At 43.1% G+C, this 22,165-nt stretch overlaps 2 protein-coding genes across 4 annotated transcripts; one reads left to right on the top strand and one right to left on the bottom strand.

The window, feature by feature from the left end:
* Window positions 1-20: 20 nt before the first annotated feature.
* On the bottom strand, window positions 21-9,586 carry TIPRL (TOR signaling pathway regulator). The gene is given in 8 exon segments (XM_052665400.1): window positions 21-2,172; window positions 3,656-3,718; window positions 4,422-4,517; window positions 4,925-5,056; window positions 5,944-6,043; window positions 6,888-7,067; window positions 9,092-9,522; window positions 9,524-9,586. Coding segments are annotated over 8 exon segments (1,203 nt in total). The 5' UTR covers window positions 9,572-9,586; the 3' UTR covers window positions 21-2,019.
* Window positions 9,587-9,880: 294 nt separating this feature from the next.
* GPR161 (G protein-coupled receptor 161) lies at window positions 9,881-21,745 on the top strand. 3 transcript variants are annotated; one of them, XM_052665148.1, is made up of 7 exons: window positions 9,881-9,961; window positions 11,262-11,351; window positions 11,452-11,863; window positions 12,509-13,233; window positions 14,844-14,948; window positions 17,127-17,258; window positions 19,015-21,745. In XM_052665148.1, the coding sequence occupies exons 3-7, from the start codon at window positions 11,496-11,498 to the stop codon at window positions 19,260-19,262; spliced, it is 1,578 nt and encodes a 525-aa protein (XP_052521108.1). In that variant the 5' UTR covers window positions 9,881-9,961; window positions 11,262-11,351; window positions 11,452-11,495; the 3' UTR covers window positions 19,263-21,745. The 3 variants fall into 3 exon arrangements, with proteins under 3 accessions (XP_052521108.1, XP_052521099.1, XP_052521089.1); XM_052665139.1 differs by having other exon boundaries at window positions 9,889-9,961; window positions 11,241-11,351; XM_052665129.1 differs by lacking the exon at window positions 9,881-9,961 and having other exon boundaries at window positions 10,419-11,351.
* The last annotated feature ends 420 nt before the right edge of the window (window positions 21,746-22,165 follow it).

The raw sequence follows: 22,165 nt of genomic DNA on the forward strand, positions 1-22,165 counted from the left end.
CTCAGTCGAGAACAGAGCCGTGAAACGTCAGGTATATTTTATTTATTAACATACAATTGGGAATATAAACTGCCGTACGTTCGGCTCGCTTCAGAACCGCTGGAGAATCACCCCGCGCCTCCTCCCAGCATCACGTATCCACAGCAGTACCTTCCTCTGGTGAAGCTGTACCAGAGTTTCCCTCGCTGCTTCTTGATAGTCTGTGCGGCATAACAGAGGCAGGAGTGGTGCTCCGTGCTCTACTTCGTGGTAACTGACTTTCTAAATGCGTCCTTGTGATTTCTCCAATGTTTGTGTTCCATTTAAATGCACAGCACCCAAAACAGATGGCTATCAGAGATATATACTCAGGATTCAAGTCCATTCAAGACAACTGCATCAACAGGTCACAGATTAGTAAATACGACGGAGGAGGTAAATACACATCAACTACACATGCAGAGCACCCTTCTCGACATCAGCTGTCAGTTCCATAGGTCCCCCCCAACTAGACCTGAGCTCAGTGGAGCTTCGTATTGCATCACTGCGTAAACCCAAACTGTAATTTTCATTACTCAATGCAGATACAGTTTCCTTTGTGTTGGCACATCAGCTGTCCTCTCAATCACTGCCAGCTTTGGCTTTAGACTGCGCTTTTATAAGCCAGTAAGGCACATAAAATAATAAATCCTTATAGGAAAAGTGCCCCGATATGCTCCTACCAACAAACTCTTCACTCTGTTGTTCCCTTCCTTTTCATTCTCCGCTCACAACCCTCTACCACTGGAGGGGACCTCAATAATATTCTATGTCCAGACAAATACGCATCGCTTCCACTCTGCATTCATTTACAGTCAGATAAATGCTTTGTCCTGACACTACAGCCTTTAGGAAACAAGTGCAGTCACTTAAACAGTAGAGCACTTTTTTCTTTTCTTTTTCTTTTTTTTGTTTTTTAAATAAAAACATCAGCATTGTCTTAAATGAAAACTGTTTCTCAAAAGACATCATTAATTGAAACAACCCACCCCCAAAACTTGCTTGAAGACACGCAGTGTAGAATATGAAGATTTTTAATTAAAACAGTCCAGGACATCAGAATGTACACATTCTTATCAGACCCTGTCAAATCAAAAGGCCTGCTTTTTGCTACAGTCCTCAGCTTCCTGTCCTTCACTGAGTGTAAGCAGCAAACTTAGACAAGGCTGTTTAACTCCCCCAGTCTTAGACCAAACCATTGATGTAATTTAAGGTTTCCAAAAGCAACAGAATTACTTAAAGTTTAATCCACAAAATGCGAAGTTAGAATAGTGACTGCACATGTGATCACACTCCTATTGATATCAGAACTTAGAGATTTTAAATAAACCAAAAATATGCATCTGGAATACATGCTAGCATCCTTTTGAAGCTACATAAGCTCCTCTTTCTTGAACTGCAAATACCAGCATCTTGGAGGGATTGAAGACAATCGATGTCCTTTTTCCCCAGCCAAGAAGTAACTCGATGGGTTATCAGCTTGAAGTAGAAGCCAAGCAAAAAATCTATCTCTTAGGACTGAAAGCTTAAAACATATGCAGAGGAATTTTGATAATCAATTTTTACTGTAGATGATTACCTCATAGAAATAAAATTATGCCAATTTTATGACTAATGTTGCTGCTTCAGATACTGAGAGACTAACAGAATCTTTCATGGAAGCGTTTGTGTTGGAGGGCCCAGGCAATAGGCCTGCCTCACTGGTGAAATGAGCAGAACCCACACTCTTCCATTGTGAAAGTCCATGTCCAGTACCATTGAAGACTGATTTACCACTGCTCTATCATTAACTCCAGATACAGGTTTAAAAGAAACAAAAAAAAACCAAGATAGAACAAACATTAGCAAAACCTTCTTGAAATGAGTTCTGTTTTTTTTTTTTCAGGGCTACAGAAAAAATAGCCAAATTCTTTATTCCACTAGTAGTGAAACTGCCCCCCCTCAGCAATGCCTACATGATCACACCATCTCCAGTCTAATTCAGTCCATATAAAGTCACATTTATTTTGACTTAACACACGTGGTTTCCAGTGATGCCTCTGGATTATTAGATTCCAGCGTCCCTGGGAATTCTAGTTTTTCACATATTGTCTCCTTTATGGGTAGATACTGAGAGATCTCGTTAGGTTCCGTGAACAGGGAAGGTGGCACATGCTAAGGAGCAAAAAGTTTAGATGAAATGAACAAAAAGGAAGGAAAAAGATTCCAAAAAACAAATACTTACAGACAGCTGATCTTTACCTGATTTAAACACCTCGAAGTCACATGGCACAGAGAAATTTAGATTATTACTTCAGATATGACACATACAATCTCTTACTTCTTGAGTGCCATCAGTAGGTTAGGGAAAAGTATTTCATATTTCTAAGCAGCAGATTTTATCTTCACACAAAAGTCAGAGACGTTCCAGAACATCTACAATGTTCATGACTTCACTGCTGCACACTGAGAGTCTAATTTTGGATGAGACCAGGACGGCCACAAGGGATTTCATGTTTAATGTCTTCTGGCCATTGCTATACACTCCCTGGAGCAAATGATAATTGATACTGATATCTCAACATCAGTCTTAGTTTGAAGAAGTCCACTGCAGCGTTTAGTTATTTATATGGCACAGTAACTGAGTGGATTTTAATTTTGCGTTTGAAGAAATTAGTTGGTCTAAGTTCATTAACATCTTTCCCTGCAGATGATGTAGCTTCACACACAGACATTTGTCAGGACAAAAGAAAACAACCACAACCTACACTGAGTGCACTACTTTCTAACAACATCCTGTAAGCAAGAAGTGTAGAGCTATTTAAGTACAACCTGTCAGATACCCCTAACATGCAAGGAATTATACTGCAACTTCAATTCATTCAGACTTGAGAATTCTTTTCTCCTTTACCTACTGAAGCTGATCTAAGGAACACAAAAGCAATATGAAGTTCGAGGTTAAAACCAAACCTAGATCAACTACCTGTATTTCAGAAGCCACCAAGCTATCAAAAAGATAACGCCTGATTTAATTGCCTTAATTAGGGACTGCATATTGCTGAAAAATGATGAGGAGAAAATAATTGTGCAGAAGTATTCCCTCAAAACATTAGTATCACATTAGTTACATTTTACAGGTGAAGAGAAAAGGGAGAGTACCTAAAAATCGTACATTGGGTAAAGAATAGTAAGTCAACACTACAACTAGAAATGTGCCACAAACGATTCTGAGCTACTGCTTGGGTTTTAAGGTAAGCTGTTGAAATTATTCTGAGAAAAAACAAATGAATCTGCAGCAGCAAACAGGTTCTGAGTTCTAGTACAGGTCGTGAGCACACAGCCAGTGTTGAAATTCAACATCACGGAAGTGCGCTACCTGCTTTTGTGACTGAATAGTTCTAAAATAATAACGAAAACAGCTGTTAACTGAAAAGTAGAAAAAGTAACCCAATCCCATATATTGTAAATGTGACCACCGAGTCATCTACAAAGGCCAACCTGCCTTGAAATCCCTAAGATAAAAACTGCACACACGAAAGGATCTTCCCCCTGCTTAGGTTACCAGCCTTTCCTAAGCATTACTGACAGACAGTGTTTTCTGTGTGGACCATAAAAGAACGCTAAAAAGCAGACCAGGAAAACATTAAAAATGTAATACCTTTAAACTCGATATTTTGCTTTCTCTCGATGTATATTCTCGCAACATATAAGCCTTGTCAGACTGAAGGGAAAAGAATTACAAAAATTCATTACAAAATTATCAGAGTGCAAATCAGCATTGTGAAAACACTGAATTCAGGAAACATTTGAATGTGACTGATCACAGCCCTTCAGCAGAAACGTACATTCACACTCCCAAAGACAAAGAATGGCATCTTTTCCTAGAGTCACCTTTTTGCATGCAACAACTTGAATATATATGACTGAATGCGTTTGTCAGCCTTCTCTCAGAACTCCTGCATCACTTCATTATCAGCTGGACAAAATAAGCAAACCTGCTATGTTCTGTCTTATTTATGGGATATTTCACTTCAGCATAGCATAGGTAGTTCTCTGCAAGGTTAAACTTGCAGTCATAATACTAGACAAGCCAAAACCAAAAAAAAAACCACCCAACCCCATAACAACAACATCACACCACTTACTGTTGTCTATTTTTTAACTTGTACTGCCTCTCTGTGTCTGACACATATTTTAATCATTATTTAGCATAAGCTATAGGCTACTTTGCTCTGATAACACCTACCACTCAGCTGCTACACTTCAGCACCACCATAAGAAAATTAATCTGAAAGTTCAGTTTGCGTAACCTCTATGCCCCACAGCATCAGTACTGAAGTACAGGAATATCAGCAGTTCTTCTCTGAAAGCAATACTGCAAGTGAGCACCTGTAAAACAGTTATAATGGTGAACAAGGGCTTACCTCATGGTGAAGCCTCGTGTCATTCATCCTGATCAGCACTCCATCAACTCGCAAGAAAAACCTCAACAGCACAAAAAAGCTGGAAGGCATGACTCTCTGGAAATATAAAGATGTGCTATTCAGCATATTACAAAGTCTTACTCTAGCCACGTGTTTATTTGTGTCAGAAATGTACAATGTAGGACTACATGAGTGAGCTTTCAGTAGTAAAACTCGTAACTCAGGTTGGCGATACACTACAGCTATCACTGGGCAGCAGAGCAGGCTGTTTCTGTGGAGCCTAGGGATGCAGAAAGGAAAATGGACAAGCAACTGACAAGCTTACCAAAACAAGCGAAAAGAAGATTTCAATATAACAGTTTTCAATAACTCTATTTTTAAGAGCAAGAATAAAGAAATTTTCATTTTAAATTTAAATTCTAAAAGGAATAAAATGCAAAGGAGTAACTACATCATGCTACATCAGGTCACCAAGCCTCTTGTATTCACCTCTCAGTACTCACTATTTTTACACTCAAACTTGACACTCCGTGATCATGAAGTTCATCTTCAAACAGAAGTACTTCTTCAAAAAACATGATTTGTTCCCTGGCTTTCAACTTCTCTGTATTTATGTGCTCTGTCGTAGGCACAACCTCAAGAAAAAGATGAATAGTTAGTACACTAATTTGCTGTCAAACTGCATGAAGTTTGTCCTGATCTTTAAAATCCTCCATTTGCTAGCTTTCCAAAGGGAAAAGCTTTCCGAGCACTGGGCTTAATACACCCAAAATTCTAAAAGGCAAAGGTAAAATTGAAGCCAAACTTTCCAAGAGAAAACATCGAGCAAAGCAAGAACCAAGAATGGAAAGTTCTAAATAAACAGTCATCTGAGTACAGGTTTTGTAGCCTTCAGCAGCATGCTGAATGTGGAAATATTCAGACAACTCATGCTTACTGTGCATTTAAGACCTTCTGGGTTGCAAACAGTTTTCTATGCAATTGGCATTTCTAGCCAACTGCAAACCCTGAATTCCAATAAAGAAATCAGAAATCAAGTAACCAGAGCTTTTCCATCTTGTGCTCTGCCACCTAAAGACCAGAAGCCAACAAGACAGATTCACCTTTATGCTGCACATTTGATTCCAGAGCAATTCTAGTGATCTGTAACCAACACAATCCTTGTGAAGTAACACAGATTATCTGCTTAGTAGCAAGCAATCTGTACACAGCAATGAGAAGCTGGGAACTTCAGCCTTATTTTAAAATACAGCCAAGAGAGGGCCTGTCCCTTAAATATGAGGAACTACTGTTGAAAAACAAACAAAACAAAAAAACCCATCAAACTTGAAGTTTTTTTTAATAAGCTATGATTTGATTAAGAGAATATGATGAGAAACATGAAAAACCTCAAGATACACTTTGAAGTCAGGAACGAAGAATCATGAAGAATTTATAAAAGCCCACTGACAGCTTCAAAAAAGTGCTCTGTGTTTGACTGGAACAACACGCAATCAGCACGCAACAAGGGAAAAACACTTACCTTTAGTGTTGCAGTATCTCCCAGCAATGTTCCTTTGTAGTCAGTTGTGTAAGTCCAATCATAAGGCTTGACGACTTCCTTAGTGTGCTCAGTCTCACTCCTCAAGAAGTGAAAAAGAAAAGAGCACACTTTGTAGTAATTATTAAAAACTTACAACCTCACATAAGGTTTTATGATTTCCACACTCATGTCGTAACTATCTGAGAAAAAGAGCAGTATTGCCTCTACTGGACTGATGATGTCAAGACTTAAGCACACAGTATTGGTTCTCCCACAACAGCTGATATCATAAGGAATTAGAAAACCATTACCCAAATTCCTCTGCTAACATTGCCTCAGGCTTATGAGTCAAAAATGAAGATTTTTAAGAGCTGTTGAAAAGTCTGTAGTTCACAGTCACTTCTTCAGTAAGTCACTTCTTCAGTAAGCAGGCAGAAATTATTCTGCTGACAACACACAGCAATAATGAACAACATTACCTGTTTTCAAGACAGCTTTCATTTCTCTTCTTGACTTATTCCTAGGAGCTCTGCCACTCATTTGGTAAATACTAAACAGAACAAGTTCTCATGCACATGATTACCTGCTATGGTCCTAGGGCTAAGAAGTTGAGCTACAGCATTCTGCACTTCTACACACCAGTACACACACTCTTGTAACATGAATTTGAATAAACACAAACAGAACTAAACCATGTTAAACATGCACTAAGTTTGAAGAAAGCCAGGAAGCAATTGAAAAGCGCAGCTGACACTGAGTAACTGAGATAGGATGATGAGGGCAAAAAAAAAAAGCAAAATGATTTCTGCCATCACACACTGATTGCATCAATGGCAGAACTAAATACAACACAGTTTTCAGGAGTTGTCTGTTGCTTTAACTACTTTGTATCAGTTTTGCATACAACGCACCAATACTTGCCCAGTGGTGATAAAATACTGTACCTGCTCTCTTGCCACTCCTCTGCGCAAGCCACTTTGATCATACCTTGGCAATTATTGACACATTTTAAAGCATCGGTTGCATTGAACTCAATTCCAAAACCACGTTCATGCTGTATTCTCAAGATATTGTCTCCAAACATCATCTCTGGCAGGGAAGGCATCTGTAATTCTTCAGCCAGTCTGAAAAGAAACAAAACAGTCCAATAAGGAGACATGGGTCAGCCATAGCTGAGTGAAAACAATCTGTTCATAAGTATTCTCTAGACCGCAGTAATTGACAAAATACACCATCAGTATGTCTTAAAAACACTGTTACCTTCCCAGTTAATCATTTGACATGAATTACAGAATCACTGATCCTAAGTGACTTTTCCACCATAAGGTTATTTCTAAAGCTTGTCTTCTCCATCAGGAGAGTAAAAAAGCCTCACAAAGGATTAAAAAAAAATTAAAATGATAAGGATTAAGTAGCAGCTTTTAGCCTACTGCAGACAAACCTCTGGATGAACCAAGAACCACTTTTGCAGATGGTCAGAAAGTTTTACGAAAGGGTACTTATTGTCAGCAAGTTTAAACTCGTTACACAGCAGCCCATACCACCACCCTTGGTACAAAACAGAGCCTGAAAACAACCATGGCAGAGCATGTTAAAAGCACAGTGCAGTACACACATGTACTTTAGGTTTAGGTTAGATACTAGGAGGAAGTTTTTCACACAGAGGTGGTGATGCACTGAACAGGTTGCCCAAGGAGGCTGTGGATGCCCCATCCCTGGAGGCATTCAAGGCCAGGCTGGATGTGGCTCTGGGCAGCCTGGTCTGCTGGTTGGCGACCCTGCACATAGCAGGGGGGTTGAAACTGCATGGTCACTGTGGTCCTTTTCAACCCAGACCCAGGCCATTCTATGATTCTGCGAGTCTACTGCTCTACTGACTTCCCAGCTTTGTAGAAAACACACGCTGGTATTCATAACCTCCAAGCATGAATGCTGTGGAACCAACTGAACTTTGTGAATAGAATAAATACAATCCCTACAGAAAATATAGAGGAAACTGCTTAATTTAAAATAGTTAACTCTGAAAGAAACTGAGCAGAAAAAAAGATGCGTACAGCAGGTAGCCTGATTTCTAGACCAGCAGTTCAGCTCTGTCTCTTGCTTAAAGAGTTAACATTCTCCTGAACTTGATTCCTAAGATCTTCATTTTTAAGAGACAGCATTTTGTGAAATGTCTTCACAAACATGTCAGAAAAAATGGAGTACTGCAGTAACAGCCCTTCTTCTCCTGCAGAACACAGGCATTGCTCAAGTGAATGCTGAATCCTCTTTACAGAGGAATCAGTAAAACACACAATTTAAGTTTTCTTACCTGCAACTACTAAAAACTGCGGGATCGTTAGGGAAAAACACTTAGTGAAGATTATTGTACGTATTGAGCACAGAATACAAACAAGAGTTAGTAACACCATTCCATACGTTTGGAGGCAGATATGCAGTTGAAAAAAATAAACATAATGCTGTTATAATAGAGAAAAAAAAATGAAGTTTACTTGGCTTCTTATAATGCAAAAAGAAAGTGTAAAACTTCACGACAGTGGCCTCACACAAACAGAAAAACTGAGGGCAACACGACTGAAGTTTTCCTTCACAGTTCCCCACATACTTATTCTGGAAACTGAAGCCTAGAATTATCTGTCAAACTCAGCTGCCACCGAGATCAGCTACGGCCCTAACAACTCAACTGTTCAGTTCCACATTAGCAAATCTGATTTAAGCACTCAATGCTGACACAGCAGCGTTTCATCCAATGGTCCGACAACAGTGGAAATTACTGCTGCGAGGAGAAAGCAAACAATCAATTTTTAATGAAGTCCTTTATGTTATTATAAAATAGCTTACAGAAGGATGCGCACCACATATAAAAGCATCTTAACGGGCCTTAAAAGATAATCAACAACAATCACGCTTCCACTCAGCGGGTGCCCCATCGCTGAGGGCCGGACCTCCACCACCGTTAACGAGATTCTGACAGCCGCCCGTAAACGAAACCAGCCCATGCTCTTCAGGAAGGAGAAATATAAAATAAGATGCCCGAGGTGCCGGGCACGCTGTGTTCGGACATCTCCCCGCCCGGACGCGGCGGTACCTCGAATACCCCGTACCCACAGGCGGGCTCCCGGCCCCACGTCGCCCGCTCCCGCCTCACCTCTCGGCCTGCGCCGACTTCATGATGTGTGTGCAGACGGCGCTCAGCTTCCACGGTCCGAAGGTGAAATCGCGCCGGCTGCTCTGGAAAACGGGGTGCATGGCGAAGGCGGAGGGCGCGACCTTCACCGAGGAGAAGGCCGGAAGGGGCAACGGCGGCGGCTCACTCTTGCCCGCCCTTCCCGGCCCCTTCGCTACGGCCGCACGCCCCCCACGGCAACGGCGCCCCTCCGCAATCGCCGCCTCACCGAACTTCCGCTTCCGGGAGAGCGGCGCTGCACGCGCAGGCCGGAAGTCATGCGGCAGCGGCGTGGTACTGGGCTCGGCTGGGCTGGGCTGGGCGGTAACTGCGCATCCCACCGCCTCTGCCCCACTCCTGGCAGCGCCCGCCGGGGGGAGGTCCTTAAAAGTGACCAAGTGTGACAGCGCGGCAAGCGCCAAGTTCCGCGTGATTGCGGAGAACGTTGGAGCTACGGCACATGGTTGTCCCTCGCGCCTTCGGTCACACCCGTGCCGCGCTCCCTAGGAGGCAGCAGCCCCTGCCCGACTGCGAGGCGGTGTGCCGGCGCTCGGGGCTGGGCGGCCGGTTGGCCGCGCTTCTGCCCCTCGCCGTGCCCGCAGACATCTCCCGGTGTAAAGCCAGCCCGCGGCTGTGCGCTGACAACGGGGCCGTGCGGCCCTGCGGCAGAGCCACGCCGTTCCCGCGGGCCGGACCCCTCCCGCTGCAGCCCGCACCCGGCGGCGGGGGCGGTGCGAGAAAGAGAAAAGAGGCGGCGGATGGGTGGGGAGAGGGGCGAGCGCGGGGCGGGGGCATGGCGGGGCTCGGCCGCCGACACCCGATACCTCCCGCCCTGGCGGAGGCGGTCGGCGGGTGAGTGAATGCGGTGTGGCGGTGCGGGACGGGGCGGGGCGGGCACCGGGCGAGGAGAGGGATGCGCGGCGTGGCCTACGGGAAGCGCTCCTTTCGCTTCTTCCCTCCGGCCTTTGTTCGCTGCCGGAGGGAGCGCGGGGGCAAAATGGAGGCGATCCCCCGGCCCTGCCCGCGCTGCCCGCCGGCCCTGGGATGCGTCCAGCTTCGGGCGGGGTGGGGCGGGACGGGGCAGCCCGGAGGTACGCGCGGCGGCGAATGCCCCGAGGAGAGCTGAGCTGTGCACTGTAAAGCGTGGCCCCGCTGCTCCTTCGGTGAGAGTCGTAGGAAAAAGCATAGCTGAAAAATGAGTAAAAGATGGCTCTGTGGCCTGACGGCGCTCCCGGGGCCGCGAAAGCCTCCCGGTGAGACAGAGGTGCCCCGAGCGCTCCCGGCCTGCTGGGGACTGCAGGTGGGCAAGGGAACTTCAGGCCCTCTGTCTCCTGGGGGTTTGAATAGCAACTTTGCATTGAGAAGTTGAAACCAAACTCTTGTTTTTTTAGTTTTCGTATTTGCACTTTTAACGTTATTTGTTCTGATGTGTTGGGCTGCAGATGGGTGGTTGGGTGGTGGGGTTGGATGAAGGAGGTTGGAGCACAAGCTGGAGGTAGGGAGGTAGCGAGGAGAAGGGCTGAAGAGCTGAGGGGAACGTAGAGATTTAACCAGAGGAGGTGGTGAGGCAGCAGGCTGGGTGCTGAGCACTTCACGCAATTAAGGGTTTGTGGGCACTGTTGGATGGTCGGCTACAGCTTAATGCCAGCTGTCTTTTGTACCCTTTGTACTGAAGGCTTCTTTATGCCAGCCCTTTGGTGTTGGAGTTAGAATTGCTGTTTGTAGCTGTGATGATGAACCTGGAGAGAGCACACTGAGAATATGTGCAGTGTTTCCTGAGCCTTTGGACATGACCTGGAAACTGTTAAGGAGTCAGTAGGATATGAGTATGAGTAGCCAGACATCCACAGACACCAGCAGATGCTGTATATGCGAAATGCAGTGTAACAATGAAGATGGTCAAACTGGCCAAACTTAAAAAAAAACAAAAAAAAAAACAAACAAACCAAAAAAAAACCTTACCTTCCTTCAAGTTATCTAAGATTTAGTTACATCATTTTTATTTCTTCCAGCCTAGACATACAGCTGGCTGGTATGGCTTAGGAAAAAAAACAACTTAGCAAATCTATAAATAAAACGTGTTAACTTTCTTTGTTTCCTCTTGTTCCACTTGCCTCTTTCTGTCTTTCAGATAGTTTCTTCCCTTTTCTAGGCTGGGCTCTGCTACTGACCTCTGGTGTACCCATTGTCAATCTCCTGCCCCTTCGGTTTCCTACATAAAATGGTTTCCTGCGTCCTCCAGGTAAGGTTTAATTGATGCAGACAGAAGAGTTTCCAGTCTTTGGAGAGAGTGTGAGGAAATGTTGCTGGAAAATTTCTGAGCGGTGTTGTTCTACTTCCAGGTGCTCAGCATGTCTTGGCCGCTCCTGCTCTGCTCACTCTGACCATGAGCAGCAATTCTTCCCTCAGCAATGGGAACGCTCTGAGGAACCTCACCACGCAAGAAGACGGCGCGGTCAGAGTCACTGAAGCTGTTGCTATAATCGTCATTGCTGTTTTCATCTGCTTGGGCAACCTCATCATTGTTGTCACCCTCTATCGGAAGTCGTACCTTCTCACGCTGAGCAACAAGTTTGTGTTCAGCCTGACCCTCTCCAACTTCCTGCTCTCTGTCCTGGTGCTGCCTTTTGTTGTCACCAGTTCTATCAGGCGGGAATGGATCTTTGGAGTTGTTTGGTGCAATTTCTCAGCTCTGCTCTACATGCTTATCAGCTCAGCCAGCATGCTTACTCTTGGACTCATAGCCATAGACCGGTAAGTGGCTTTTTGTGATGAGTGGTAACCAATTGCTCAATCATTCCATATGGTGACTTGTTGGCTGTGTGCAGGCTGGAAAAACACTGCTTGGATGACACTACGTGCAGTTGCAATGTCATTTTCCTTCAGTCCCACGTGAAACTTTGACACAGAGCAGAAGAAAACATTGCCATTGATAATATAAAAAGCTGATGCGCATCTAGCTATTGTTAAAGGAAATAGTGCTGTAGTAATACGTTACTTGTAAAACAAGAAGCAACAATTTAAAATTCACTCCCAGGGGCAGATTGCAAGAGGTATTTGGATGAGGAGCTATGAGATATTGATTAGTGGTTTGTAGTAGCAATGGTAATGGGAGCACAGTTGGACTAGATGATCTTGCAGGCCCTTTCCAACCTTGTGATTCTATGATTTAATAGTTATGTGTGCCTTCAGCCCAGTTTTATAGTCTTCCCTGCAAAGCTCTGTATTCTTACATTCAATTACACTTAACAGGCTTCCTGTTAAAAATAATTCACCTTGAGGTTTATAGAAAAGTGTATGTTGAAGTTTAGAGAAAAGAGCCATATATAAACATCATTACATATGTTTTTTGCTGTTCTTGATTTGTGCTCCTGTTGACTTTTTGTTGTTGTTCTCCAGGTACTATGCTGTCCTTTACCCTATGGTATACCCAATGAAGATTACAGGCAACAGAGCAGTGGTGGCTCTTGTGTATGTGTGGCTACATTCCCTCATTGGCTGCCTCCCTCCCCTCTTTGGCTGGTCGTCTTTGGAGTTTGACCAGTTCAAGTGGATGTGTGTAGCCGCGTGGCACAAAGAGGCTGGTTACACTGCCTTTTGGCAGGTCTGGTGTGCGTTGCTGCCTTTCCTGGTCATGATGATCTGCTATGGGTTCATATTCCGTGTGGCTAGGATTAAAGCCCGCAAAATCCACTGTGGCAGTGTTGTCATTGTGGAGGAGGACTCCCAGAGGAATGGGAGGAAGAACTCCAGCACTTCCACGTCCTCCTCAGGAAGCCGAAGGAACGCTTTCCAAGGGGTTGTCTACTCTGCCAACCAGTGCAAAGCTTTCATAACCATCTTGGTTGTCATCGGTGCTTTTGTTATTACGTGGGGACCTTACATGGTAGTAATAACATCGGAGGCACTTTGGGGAAAAAACAGTATTTCTCCTGCCTTGGAGACATTAGCTACGTGGTTGTCCTTCTCCAGTGCCATTTGCCACCCGTTAATTTATGGACTGTGGAACAAAACAGTGCGCAAGGAACTACTAGGAATGTGCTTTGGGGATCGGTATTATCGTGAGTCGTTTGTTCAGCGGCATAGGACCTCAAGGTTATTCAGCATTTCCAATAGGATCACAGGTAAGACATTCTTAATACACCACTAAGAGCAATTCTTCATATCTGCGTCTAGCTGGCACGTTTCAGAGCTCTGGAAACAAAGTAAGATGTTTCTGGAGGCTTCAGCAATCTTGTTTGGTTTATCACAGACACTTGAAAGGAGAAAACTTTGTCCTCTTAGGCCTGTAAAGTTCTCCCAGCCAGAGGAGACATAGTAATTAAGTTAATAAAACTAATCTCTCTCAAACTCCTCTTGTAACTATTGTAACCATTTTGTTTTATTGAGATTTAAGCACTACCGACAGCATATTTTGTGATCATCCTCCCTAAAGATTTTTAAGAGCCATGCAGATGTGGCACTGAGGGCCATGGTACAGTTGGCATGGTAGTGATGGGTTAACGATTGGACTAGATGATCTTAGTGATCTTTTCCAACCTTAGGATTCTATGATTTTGCCACATATACTGCACACTAGTTCTGTACTATAACTCTTGGATTCACTGAACTTATACAGCTCTTGTTATATTACAGTATTTCTGTGAACTCAGATTTTATGGTTGTGAAGATCCTAAACACTGTAGAACTATGTAAAGTAGTAAATCTATTTGGCGTGTCCCTTAGTTGCAGTCTGAGAGCTTCAGCTGCACAGAATTTCCTTTTTAATTAGTAATGCAATAAAATTCTAATTTTTTTTTTGATCCTTTTTCTGGTTCTGCTTAGAATCTTCCAAAAAATAAGACATTTTCATATGGTTCCTTAGGACATTCCAGGCAGAGGTGATAACTAAAGTTACTTAATTGGGAAGGAAGGTCTGAAATATAGAAGTAAGGGGAGAATAGCAAGGCATCTGTTGTCTTTTTGCGACCTGGAGTTACTGGAAGAGACTCCATATAAAGGAAGGAGTTGTGCAGCTGCACCACATCACAAGCTGCAAGAGATTTCTAGTTCTCCTCCCTTTGCCAAATCTATGTCCATGAGATGATGTGAATGAATATGTTGGGATCTGGTGGGAGGGAAAAAATAGGAAAACTTCATCTTTCCAGGTTATAAGAAACTGATGATAGTTTCAGATGTACTGGGTGTACCAGCTGGACAGTGATAGGAAAAAAAAATACATCTTTATGCAAGATCCAAAGACAGCACTTATGTAAGAATCCTAGATTCTCCTCCTTCCCATATTTGAGGATTTGAAAGAAGCTAGCTCTCTCAGTGCCATGGTATTGCTAGTAAATTTCTTGCCATGCTAATGGGCTCTCCTACCTGCTGGTGGCTACCAGGTTGTTCAGTGGCTAGCAAGTGTCTGGCAAGTGATCCCATCTCTGTGGGTATGCGTGCTCAGTGTTCAGCCTGTCTTGCTGATAAAACATGCAATGGCAAATGGAGTGGGAGAGAGATAGCGTGGGTAGAAGAGAGACTTGTTGTATGGAAAGACTCCAAAGATACTTGAAAGCAGCTCACCTGATGTTTCTACTTGTAAGATGGAAGGTCCAAATGCTCTGCACTCTGGAAGAGCAGTAAGTTTTACAGATACAAGAGTAAATGAGGTGGTAGAATCAGTGTTACTATAAGTTCTTGCTCTTATAGACCACTTAACCATCCACTGAGTAATGAGAATGAAACTGTTTTGCAGATTTGGGACTATCCCCTCATCTCACTGCCCTCATGGCAGGTGGGCGGACATTAGGAAACAGCAGCAGCACAGGAGACACAGGTTTCAGCTGTTCACAGGATTCAGGTAAATAAAGGCTCTTGCTCTCTCATCTTGGGCAGGAGTTTGCACTTGTAACTTGGCAGAACTCTCTGGGATAATCGGTGCTTACATACTCGGATGTCTCTCGATGGATGGAAAATGTGAAGCATCTGTTCCAGCTGTCACAATAAAACCGCTGCAATCCCTTCCCTTCCTTGCTCTCAATGCAACTACTTGCAAGGAGTAATGACCCTCCCTTGCTAGTGCTTCCTGGGAATGGGACATACTGCTTATGATTTTCTCCTTCAGTTTCTGTCATTCTTCTTGAACTTTGCTTGTATCTGCAAGAAACAGAGCAACAAAGTGATGTGGAGAATGCTTCTCTGATTCCTAGTTTGTAATAGGCCTTGTCACACTGACCCTGCAGTCTAAACATAACTGCATCAGATGGTTTCAGCTTGGGATTGTGTCGCTACTTAAGATCTCTGAGTTGAAGGTAGTTTGGAGAAGGGAGAAAGATTTCTGCCAGACATTTTTCTATCCAAAACTAACTAAATTTTTCTGGCAGTTATTTCAGCTACCACTTCTTAACTGATCTGTAATTATTTTAAAAGAGTAGTTCTGCTTTAGAGACACCAGAGGGAGATCTTTTAACAATTGCTTGATAGCAGAGGTTTGTTTCTTGCATTTCTAAAGCAAATCTATGGAGCTGGGTTTTATTTAGGTAGTAATTTTATGCTGGTATTTTTGTGCCTGCTGTGAGTATTGTGCAACTGTGTGTGACAAATGAGAGTAACATCAGGTGAAACCTATTTTTTGAAATCATTGTGTGTTGCCATCATTTGAGGAACGATACTGAGCAGTTTAGATGAACAAACCAAATTTATACCATAGGCCATTAGAAGTTCTGCTTCAAAGATACTTTGATCTTGCTAGTAGCACCCTTCCGTTGTATGCTGGTAGCTTTGGAGATCAGTAGGAGTCAACTATTTTCAGCAGACAGATTCAAAGCCCACTTGAGCCACAGAATATCACAGAAAGCTGCTAACGTGTTTTATGCTGCGTTAGAACGTAAGCTCACTGTGTGCTTAATTGAATAATGGCAGAACACGTAAATTTCACTTTATGTAGTGAACTGACAAACTTTTTATCGATCAATTGTCAACAAATGGTAGACCTATGGAGAGGTATGTTGTCTACAGCTGCATTTCCAGCAACATCTTTCTCTCACTTTCTGTAAAATTGGCACTGGAACACCTCCTTGTTGCAAAAAAACAACAAATCTGGGAACCAAAAGTATTGAAATGAATGAAGAGGGATGTGAAGTCGCTACCTGGAGGTGTTAAGAAACCTGTGAAGACTCTTTGTCCTGGCCTGGTGCCATGTCACAGAATGCCATGAAAGTAGTGGTAAAGATCACACATAAGGAAGCTGTGCCTTGGAACTCTGGCTTTTCTGAGGGCTGCTCAGTGTTGTCTTGGCATTTCCCCAGACTGCTTGCTCTGCCTCCCCCTTGTACAGCCAAGACACCAGCATCACAAGGGAGGACTAAGCTGCAGTTTTGCTGTTTGCATGAAAGCACTGCAGAGATGTCAAGATGAATTTCCTTGTGCTCAAACACTATTTTATATCAAAAAGGTGCGAAGCAAATACTGAGAGCTGAAATGACTGATAAACTGAAAATGACTACTCCCTATTAAAATACACTTGAGAAAATCAAAATAGGTTGTCAAAAACTAAATTGTAGAGGAGAAGTCTCCAATTCAGATTTCCATTGTGGTCTGATTGCAAGCCTGACATTTGGCAGCTGTAGTCTGCTTCTCAGGTGGCCATCGTTAGCTTCTGTCTTGATCAGATGTAGAAGTTGCCCTTGGCTTTACCCTTTATTAACAGAAGGTAAGGTTTCACCTTTGCATCATGTCCTATTGATGTTATAATCTCTGCAGCTGAGTGTTTTGGAGCTACTTGGGGTTTTATATTGCTAATGAGAAAAGAATTCCAAATCCTTTCTGTGAAAACTCTGAACTCATTTGTTTTGTGTGCAGTATTTAATTAAAACAAAATTTGCCCACAAGGGCTGGATTTAGACATCTTCAGAAGGAACAGTTGCAGACTGAAAAGATTTTGCCACTACTTAACATTTTGGTTTCTCTCTTCATGTAATTTTGTTATTATATCTGAGCATTGCTGTTTTTCACTTTGAGAACACTTGCTTTGTTTCAGGAACAGACACAATGCTTCTTGAAGACTATAGCTCAGATGGCCCTTCTCTTCCACATTCTGTCTGTCCTCCTCGAAGAAGGAGTTCAGTGACATTTGAAGATGAAGTAGAGCAAATTAAAAATGGGCTTAGGGGTAAGTATGAAAACACTCAGAACAAAATATATTACCTTCTCAGGAAGCCTCTTGGGACCTCTAGAATTGCCTGCGAACATATCACAGAATCATAGAATGGCCTGGGTTGAAAAGGACCGCAATGATCATCTAGTTTCACCCCCCCTGCTATGTGCAGGGTCGCCAACCAGCAGACCAGGCTGCCCGGAGCCACATCCAGCCTGGCCTTGAATGCCTCCAGGGATGGGGCATCCACAGCCTCCTTGGGCAACCTGTTCAGTGCGTCACCACCTGTGTGAAAAACTTCCTCCTAATATCTAACCTAAACCTCCCCTGCCTCAGCTTAAAACCATCCCCCCTTGTCCTATCACTATCAACACATGCAAACAGTCTTTCCCCCTCCTGTTTATAAGCTCCCTTCAAGTATTAGAAGGCTGCAGTGATTCTCCCCACAGCCTTCCCTTTTCCAAGCTAAAGAAGCCCAGTTCCTTCAACCTTTCTTCATAGGAGAGGTGTTCCAGCATATCTAATAACTGTTCACTTTGAGAGATCTGACACCTAATGCAAGCACTTCAGAGAGTAAGAGCAAGTTTTTCTTTCAGTTCTGAAGCAGCAGCAGGCAAGGACAAGAGTTAGAAGGTGGGATTCCCTTCATGCACCACATCTATGCTGAGCAGCAGTATCCTCTCTGCAACTCCACTTGTCTAGCTACTGCTGCAGTCTGTTTTATGTTTCTCGATGAACATATTTTCCTGCCTTCGTACTTTGATTCTGTCATTGCTTCACATTTGCTGCCTACTCTCAACTTTGTCCTTCACAGCCTTGAAATCTATTTACAGACTTCATTGATCTAAATATAATTGTGTTGTTTTTATTTTTGTTTGTTTTTAACTTTATCAACTGGGCACATTTCTCAGTAGATACAGCTGGAAATAGATGAATCGTGTACAACTTTTTTTCAGCCAGCTCATGTTGATACTGCACTAATGAAGTGTTACTGTGGTGATCTGTAGGTGTTGCAAGGTTAGTTTAAGGTAGGCTGATTGTTGTGGGAGTGTGAACTAGAAGTCTTGGTAATGAATGACTGAATTTACTAAATAATTGTCAGTGCACGAATGAGCAGAATACCTCAAAGCATTGAGTAATGATAAAACCTATCTCATTTTTACAGTTATGAAATAATAAGAGCGTGCATAGATTAGAATCATAGAATGGCTTGAGTTGGAAGGGACTTCAAGTATTAGTTCCAACCCCTCTGCTATGGGCAGGGCTGCCACCCACCAGCTCAGGCTGCCCATGGCCCCATCCAACCCAGCCTCAAACATCTCCAGGGATGTGGCATCCTCAGCTTCTCTGGGCAGCCTGTGCCAACACCTCACCACCCTCTCAGCAAAAAACTTCCCCCTCACATGTAATCTAAACCTCTTACTTTTTAGTTTTAAACTGTTCCCCCTCATCAGGTTCAGAAAATCATTCAACATACACTTTTGGAAATTAAACATACATGTATGAACACTTTGCTTTATCAGATCACTTTTTTTTTTTTTTTTTCCCACTTGAATTGGAGGGAATTTTTCTCTACTTATTTTATGTTTGCGCTGAAGCTTTGCGTTCATCGAATGGTTTGGAAATACTGGATATTGTTGGTAAATGCACTGTGTAGGGTAGTTACTTTACAGAAGGCATGGTCATACCTTTACACATGGATCGATACTGATGTGTTTGCACAGCCCTGCTGTTTGTTCTTATTTACTGTTTTTTGCTTTTTTCCTTTCAGAAACTGCCAAGAATTCTGTTCTTCACGTAAAAGCTGATGTTCATAAATCTCTGGACAGTTATGCATCCAGCTTAGCAAGAGCTATTGAAGCTGATGTGAAAATCAGCTTGTTTGGGGAAGGTGCTTTACCAGGAGCTCTTTTTCCTGCGCGGACTCTGCCAGGAAGCGGTGTGAACACACGGCGTGGCATCAGGCCCCATGCTAGCCAAAGACTTCAGCTTCAGAGCATCGATGAAGGGAATATTTGACAGAAGAACTAGAGGAAAGTAACGGAGTGAAACCACTAAGCGGGACCTACCATGTCTGTTACTGTTTGAACAGAAGCAGGATACCTCGTTGGGACATTTTCAGTGATCTTTGAAAACACATGAATGTCGGTTGAATTCTGGTACTTGCATCAGCATTTTGCAGCAGTATTTACTTACTGTTTAGGGTGCTATTGGACTCCTTTTTGCCACATCTGAAACCTGTTATGCAGAGCATAGGAACACAGAGTTTGATTTATTTTTTTTTTTTTGTCAACCAAATCATTAGGCCACTGAATCACATTGTCTCTTTTCGGCCAAAGCTGATGCAGAGATGAAAAGTATGTGCAGTGTTTAATAATTGTAGTGATCCTTTTCTGAACACTAGGATCATCCATTTATACTTGATACCCTGAGTGTTCTGATGAGGGCTTGTACGTTGGTTTCTACACGCAGTCTTACTGTCAAGATTCCCAAATAATAGAGCATGGAACACTAAGGACAACAATTGAGCTTTACAGAGAGCTCATGTATGTTATTATTCTTCTTATCCTTGCTAGCAGACATTTCTGGCCATTTGTCAGAATGCTAGGTATGAAAACTGATTGCATGTTGCTTCTGCTTTACGAGACACCTGCTTCTCCAGATGTCATGGGTTGAAGCAGACCAGCGTTGGAAGTTTCACAGAAATATTTGAGAAGGACATCACTGCAGAGTTCTTAGTTTCTCTGAGAACTGCAAGTCTCTTCCCTGCTTTTGCTTTGACTAAAAGATCACCCTGCAGCTTCAGGAAGCTTGACAGGACATGAATAAGGTATTACCACTTTCATCATATATTCAGGATTCATCTTTTCTGTAGAAGGAAATTCCATGGGTTATTTTTTAATCATGAGAGAATGTAGTACTTAATAGTTACCTCAGTGCATATATATTTTTTGAGTTTTAATTCATTAATCTCTAGAATAAGACCATTTAGCACTTACGTTGCACCTTGCACATTCTAGGCACTGTACAGACTTTACCTTGTTAGGCCTGTGTGAGAGGGCTGATCAGCCTTGCTTGCCAAAGAAGAGGAATGCAGCAACAGTCGAGCCAGAAATGAAAGCAGCTGCAAGGGTGGAAAGATTTGTTATGAAAAGAGGGATGAAGTGGATCTTATGAGAATGCCCAGCATGAGGAACCTCTCTGTGCCTTTCTAGCCTGGACCTTTTCTTCCTTTATGGAAGTTACTGCCCTGCCTTAATGTTTATTTCAAGGAGATGGATCAGTAGGATATCCGTTTCTTGAGGTTGGGATTCAGTAGCAAATGGACTTATGGACTGAGGACCTGTATTTATTTACTCTGTGTCTGTTCTCCACTGTCTCTCATTTTAAGTGTTTACTTTTGTTTCTTTTTCTTAGAAGTGATCTGAGCTTTTGCAGCAGATTCTTTGGAAATTGAGGGAGACAGACTGTTTACATCTGGTCAAAAAATTAAGTTGATGGTTGTTAAATTATGTCTGCTTGCAACTTTCTCAAAGGTACAGAAACAAAATAAGCTTTGAGGCAGAGCCTCATCTCTGATTTTAGATATCCTGTTTGTCCATCTTCTTAACACAGAAACACGTTTCAGCACAAGCTTATATCAGTCTGTGGATAAAGCAGCTGGTCTTTTTGAACTAGCCTGAATCCGTGACATTCCCACGTAAGATTTAATTGCATGCTTAAAATTCAGTATGTGGTTTGGTGATTAAGAATGAGCTCTTAAAGTAAGAACACATAAACACCGTAAGATAGCTCTTTAAATAATGTAGAATGAACTGAGCTGTAGACTGGATGGAGAGCTGAAGTGCTAAACAGCAGTGTGTGTGTACCAGCTCCCTATTCCTGTGTGTTAGTTGACACTTGGGGGCACTTCAAAACCCAAGTTCCACTATTTGCCAGGAAATGCCTTGCACTGAGGTTATTATTGCTGTCATTAATACTTCAGTCGTACTTGTTTATAGTGGTCAGTGCTCCTTAAGGTATGTGCTTCCCCTCAGAGGGCTTGAATTGTTTTATCTGCATCCCTTTTCTTTCACATTCCTGCTTCCAAACAAGTTGAGTGAATGTGGAAAGGGCAAAAGTGAGTGATGTGAAGTCAGTGCTAGGCCAAAACTAATGTTTTTTTTAGGAGCAAAAATTTTCACATCGCATGTGAGCGCACAAAATCACGTGTGTTTTATAAAAAGGATGTTTTTCAGAATAATACTGAGCCTAATTCAGTCTTCAGGCAAGTCAGCAAGGCTGCAGCTGTTCACACCAGTACTGAATTGGGCTCTCAGTGTTCATTTCACTAATCCATTATTTAGTATGAATATTGTTAATATTTTTGCTAATCAAATTGTAGCCTCTCCATTTCTCTGTTACTACCAGCATCATTTTCTCACTTGTCATAAGTTAATGCGGTAATGCACACAGTTTGTAAAATTATATCCCCCATCTGAAATACAGAAGAAAAAAACAAGTTTCTAATGGTTTCCTGTTAATCTAAACACTCCTTGAATTTAGGGCCATGCCTGCTGCCCTGGGCAGCCCGTTCTACACCCAGAGCCCTGTGGTGAGGAACACGTCCCTGCCCAGGAAGTCTGCCGCAGTGAGCCCAGAGGCCTCGGCGAGTTAGGAGGCACACCGAGCTTAACGTTAACACAGCTTTCTCAGCTGAGAGGAGTAAATCGAGGTCTCCTTCCTTTAAGTCTCACAACCGTGGGCACCCAAGAGAAAAGCAGGCAACTTTTTTGAGGGTTGGAGCGCCTGAGGCGGAACCGGCGGCAGCAGCAGGCAGCCCAGGCGACCGTTGGGGTGCCGGCAGTCCCACCCCCTGTCCGCGCCAGCCAATAGCAGTGCCTCCTCCTCCCGCCCTTTCGAAAGGAGGAACAGACCGGGGG

Source organism: Tympanuchus pallidicinctus, unplaced genomic scaffold, assembly GCF_026119805.1.
Source record: "Tympanuchus pallidicinctus isolate F22 unplaced genomic scaffold, pur_lepc_1.0 scaffold10, whole genome shotgun sequence".
Taxonomy (NCBI): Eukaryota; Metazoa; Chordata; class Aves; order Galliformes; family Phasianidae; genus Tympanuchus; species Tympanuchus pallidicinctus.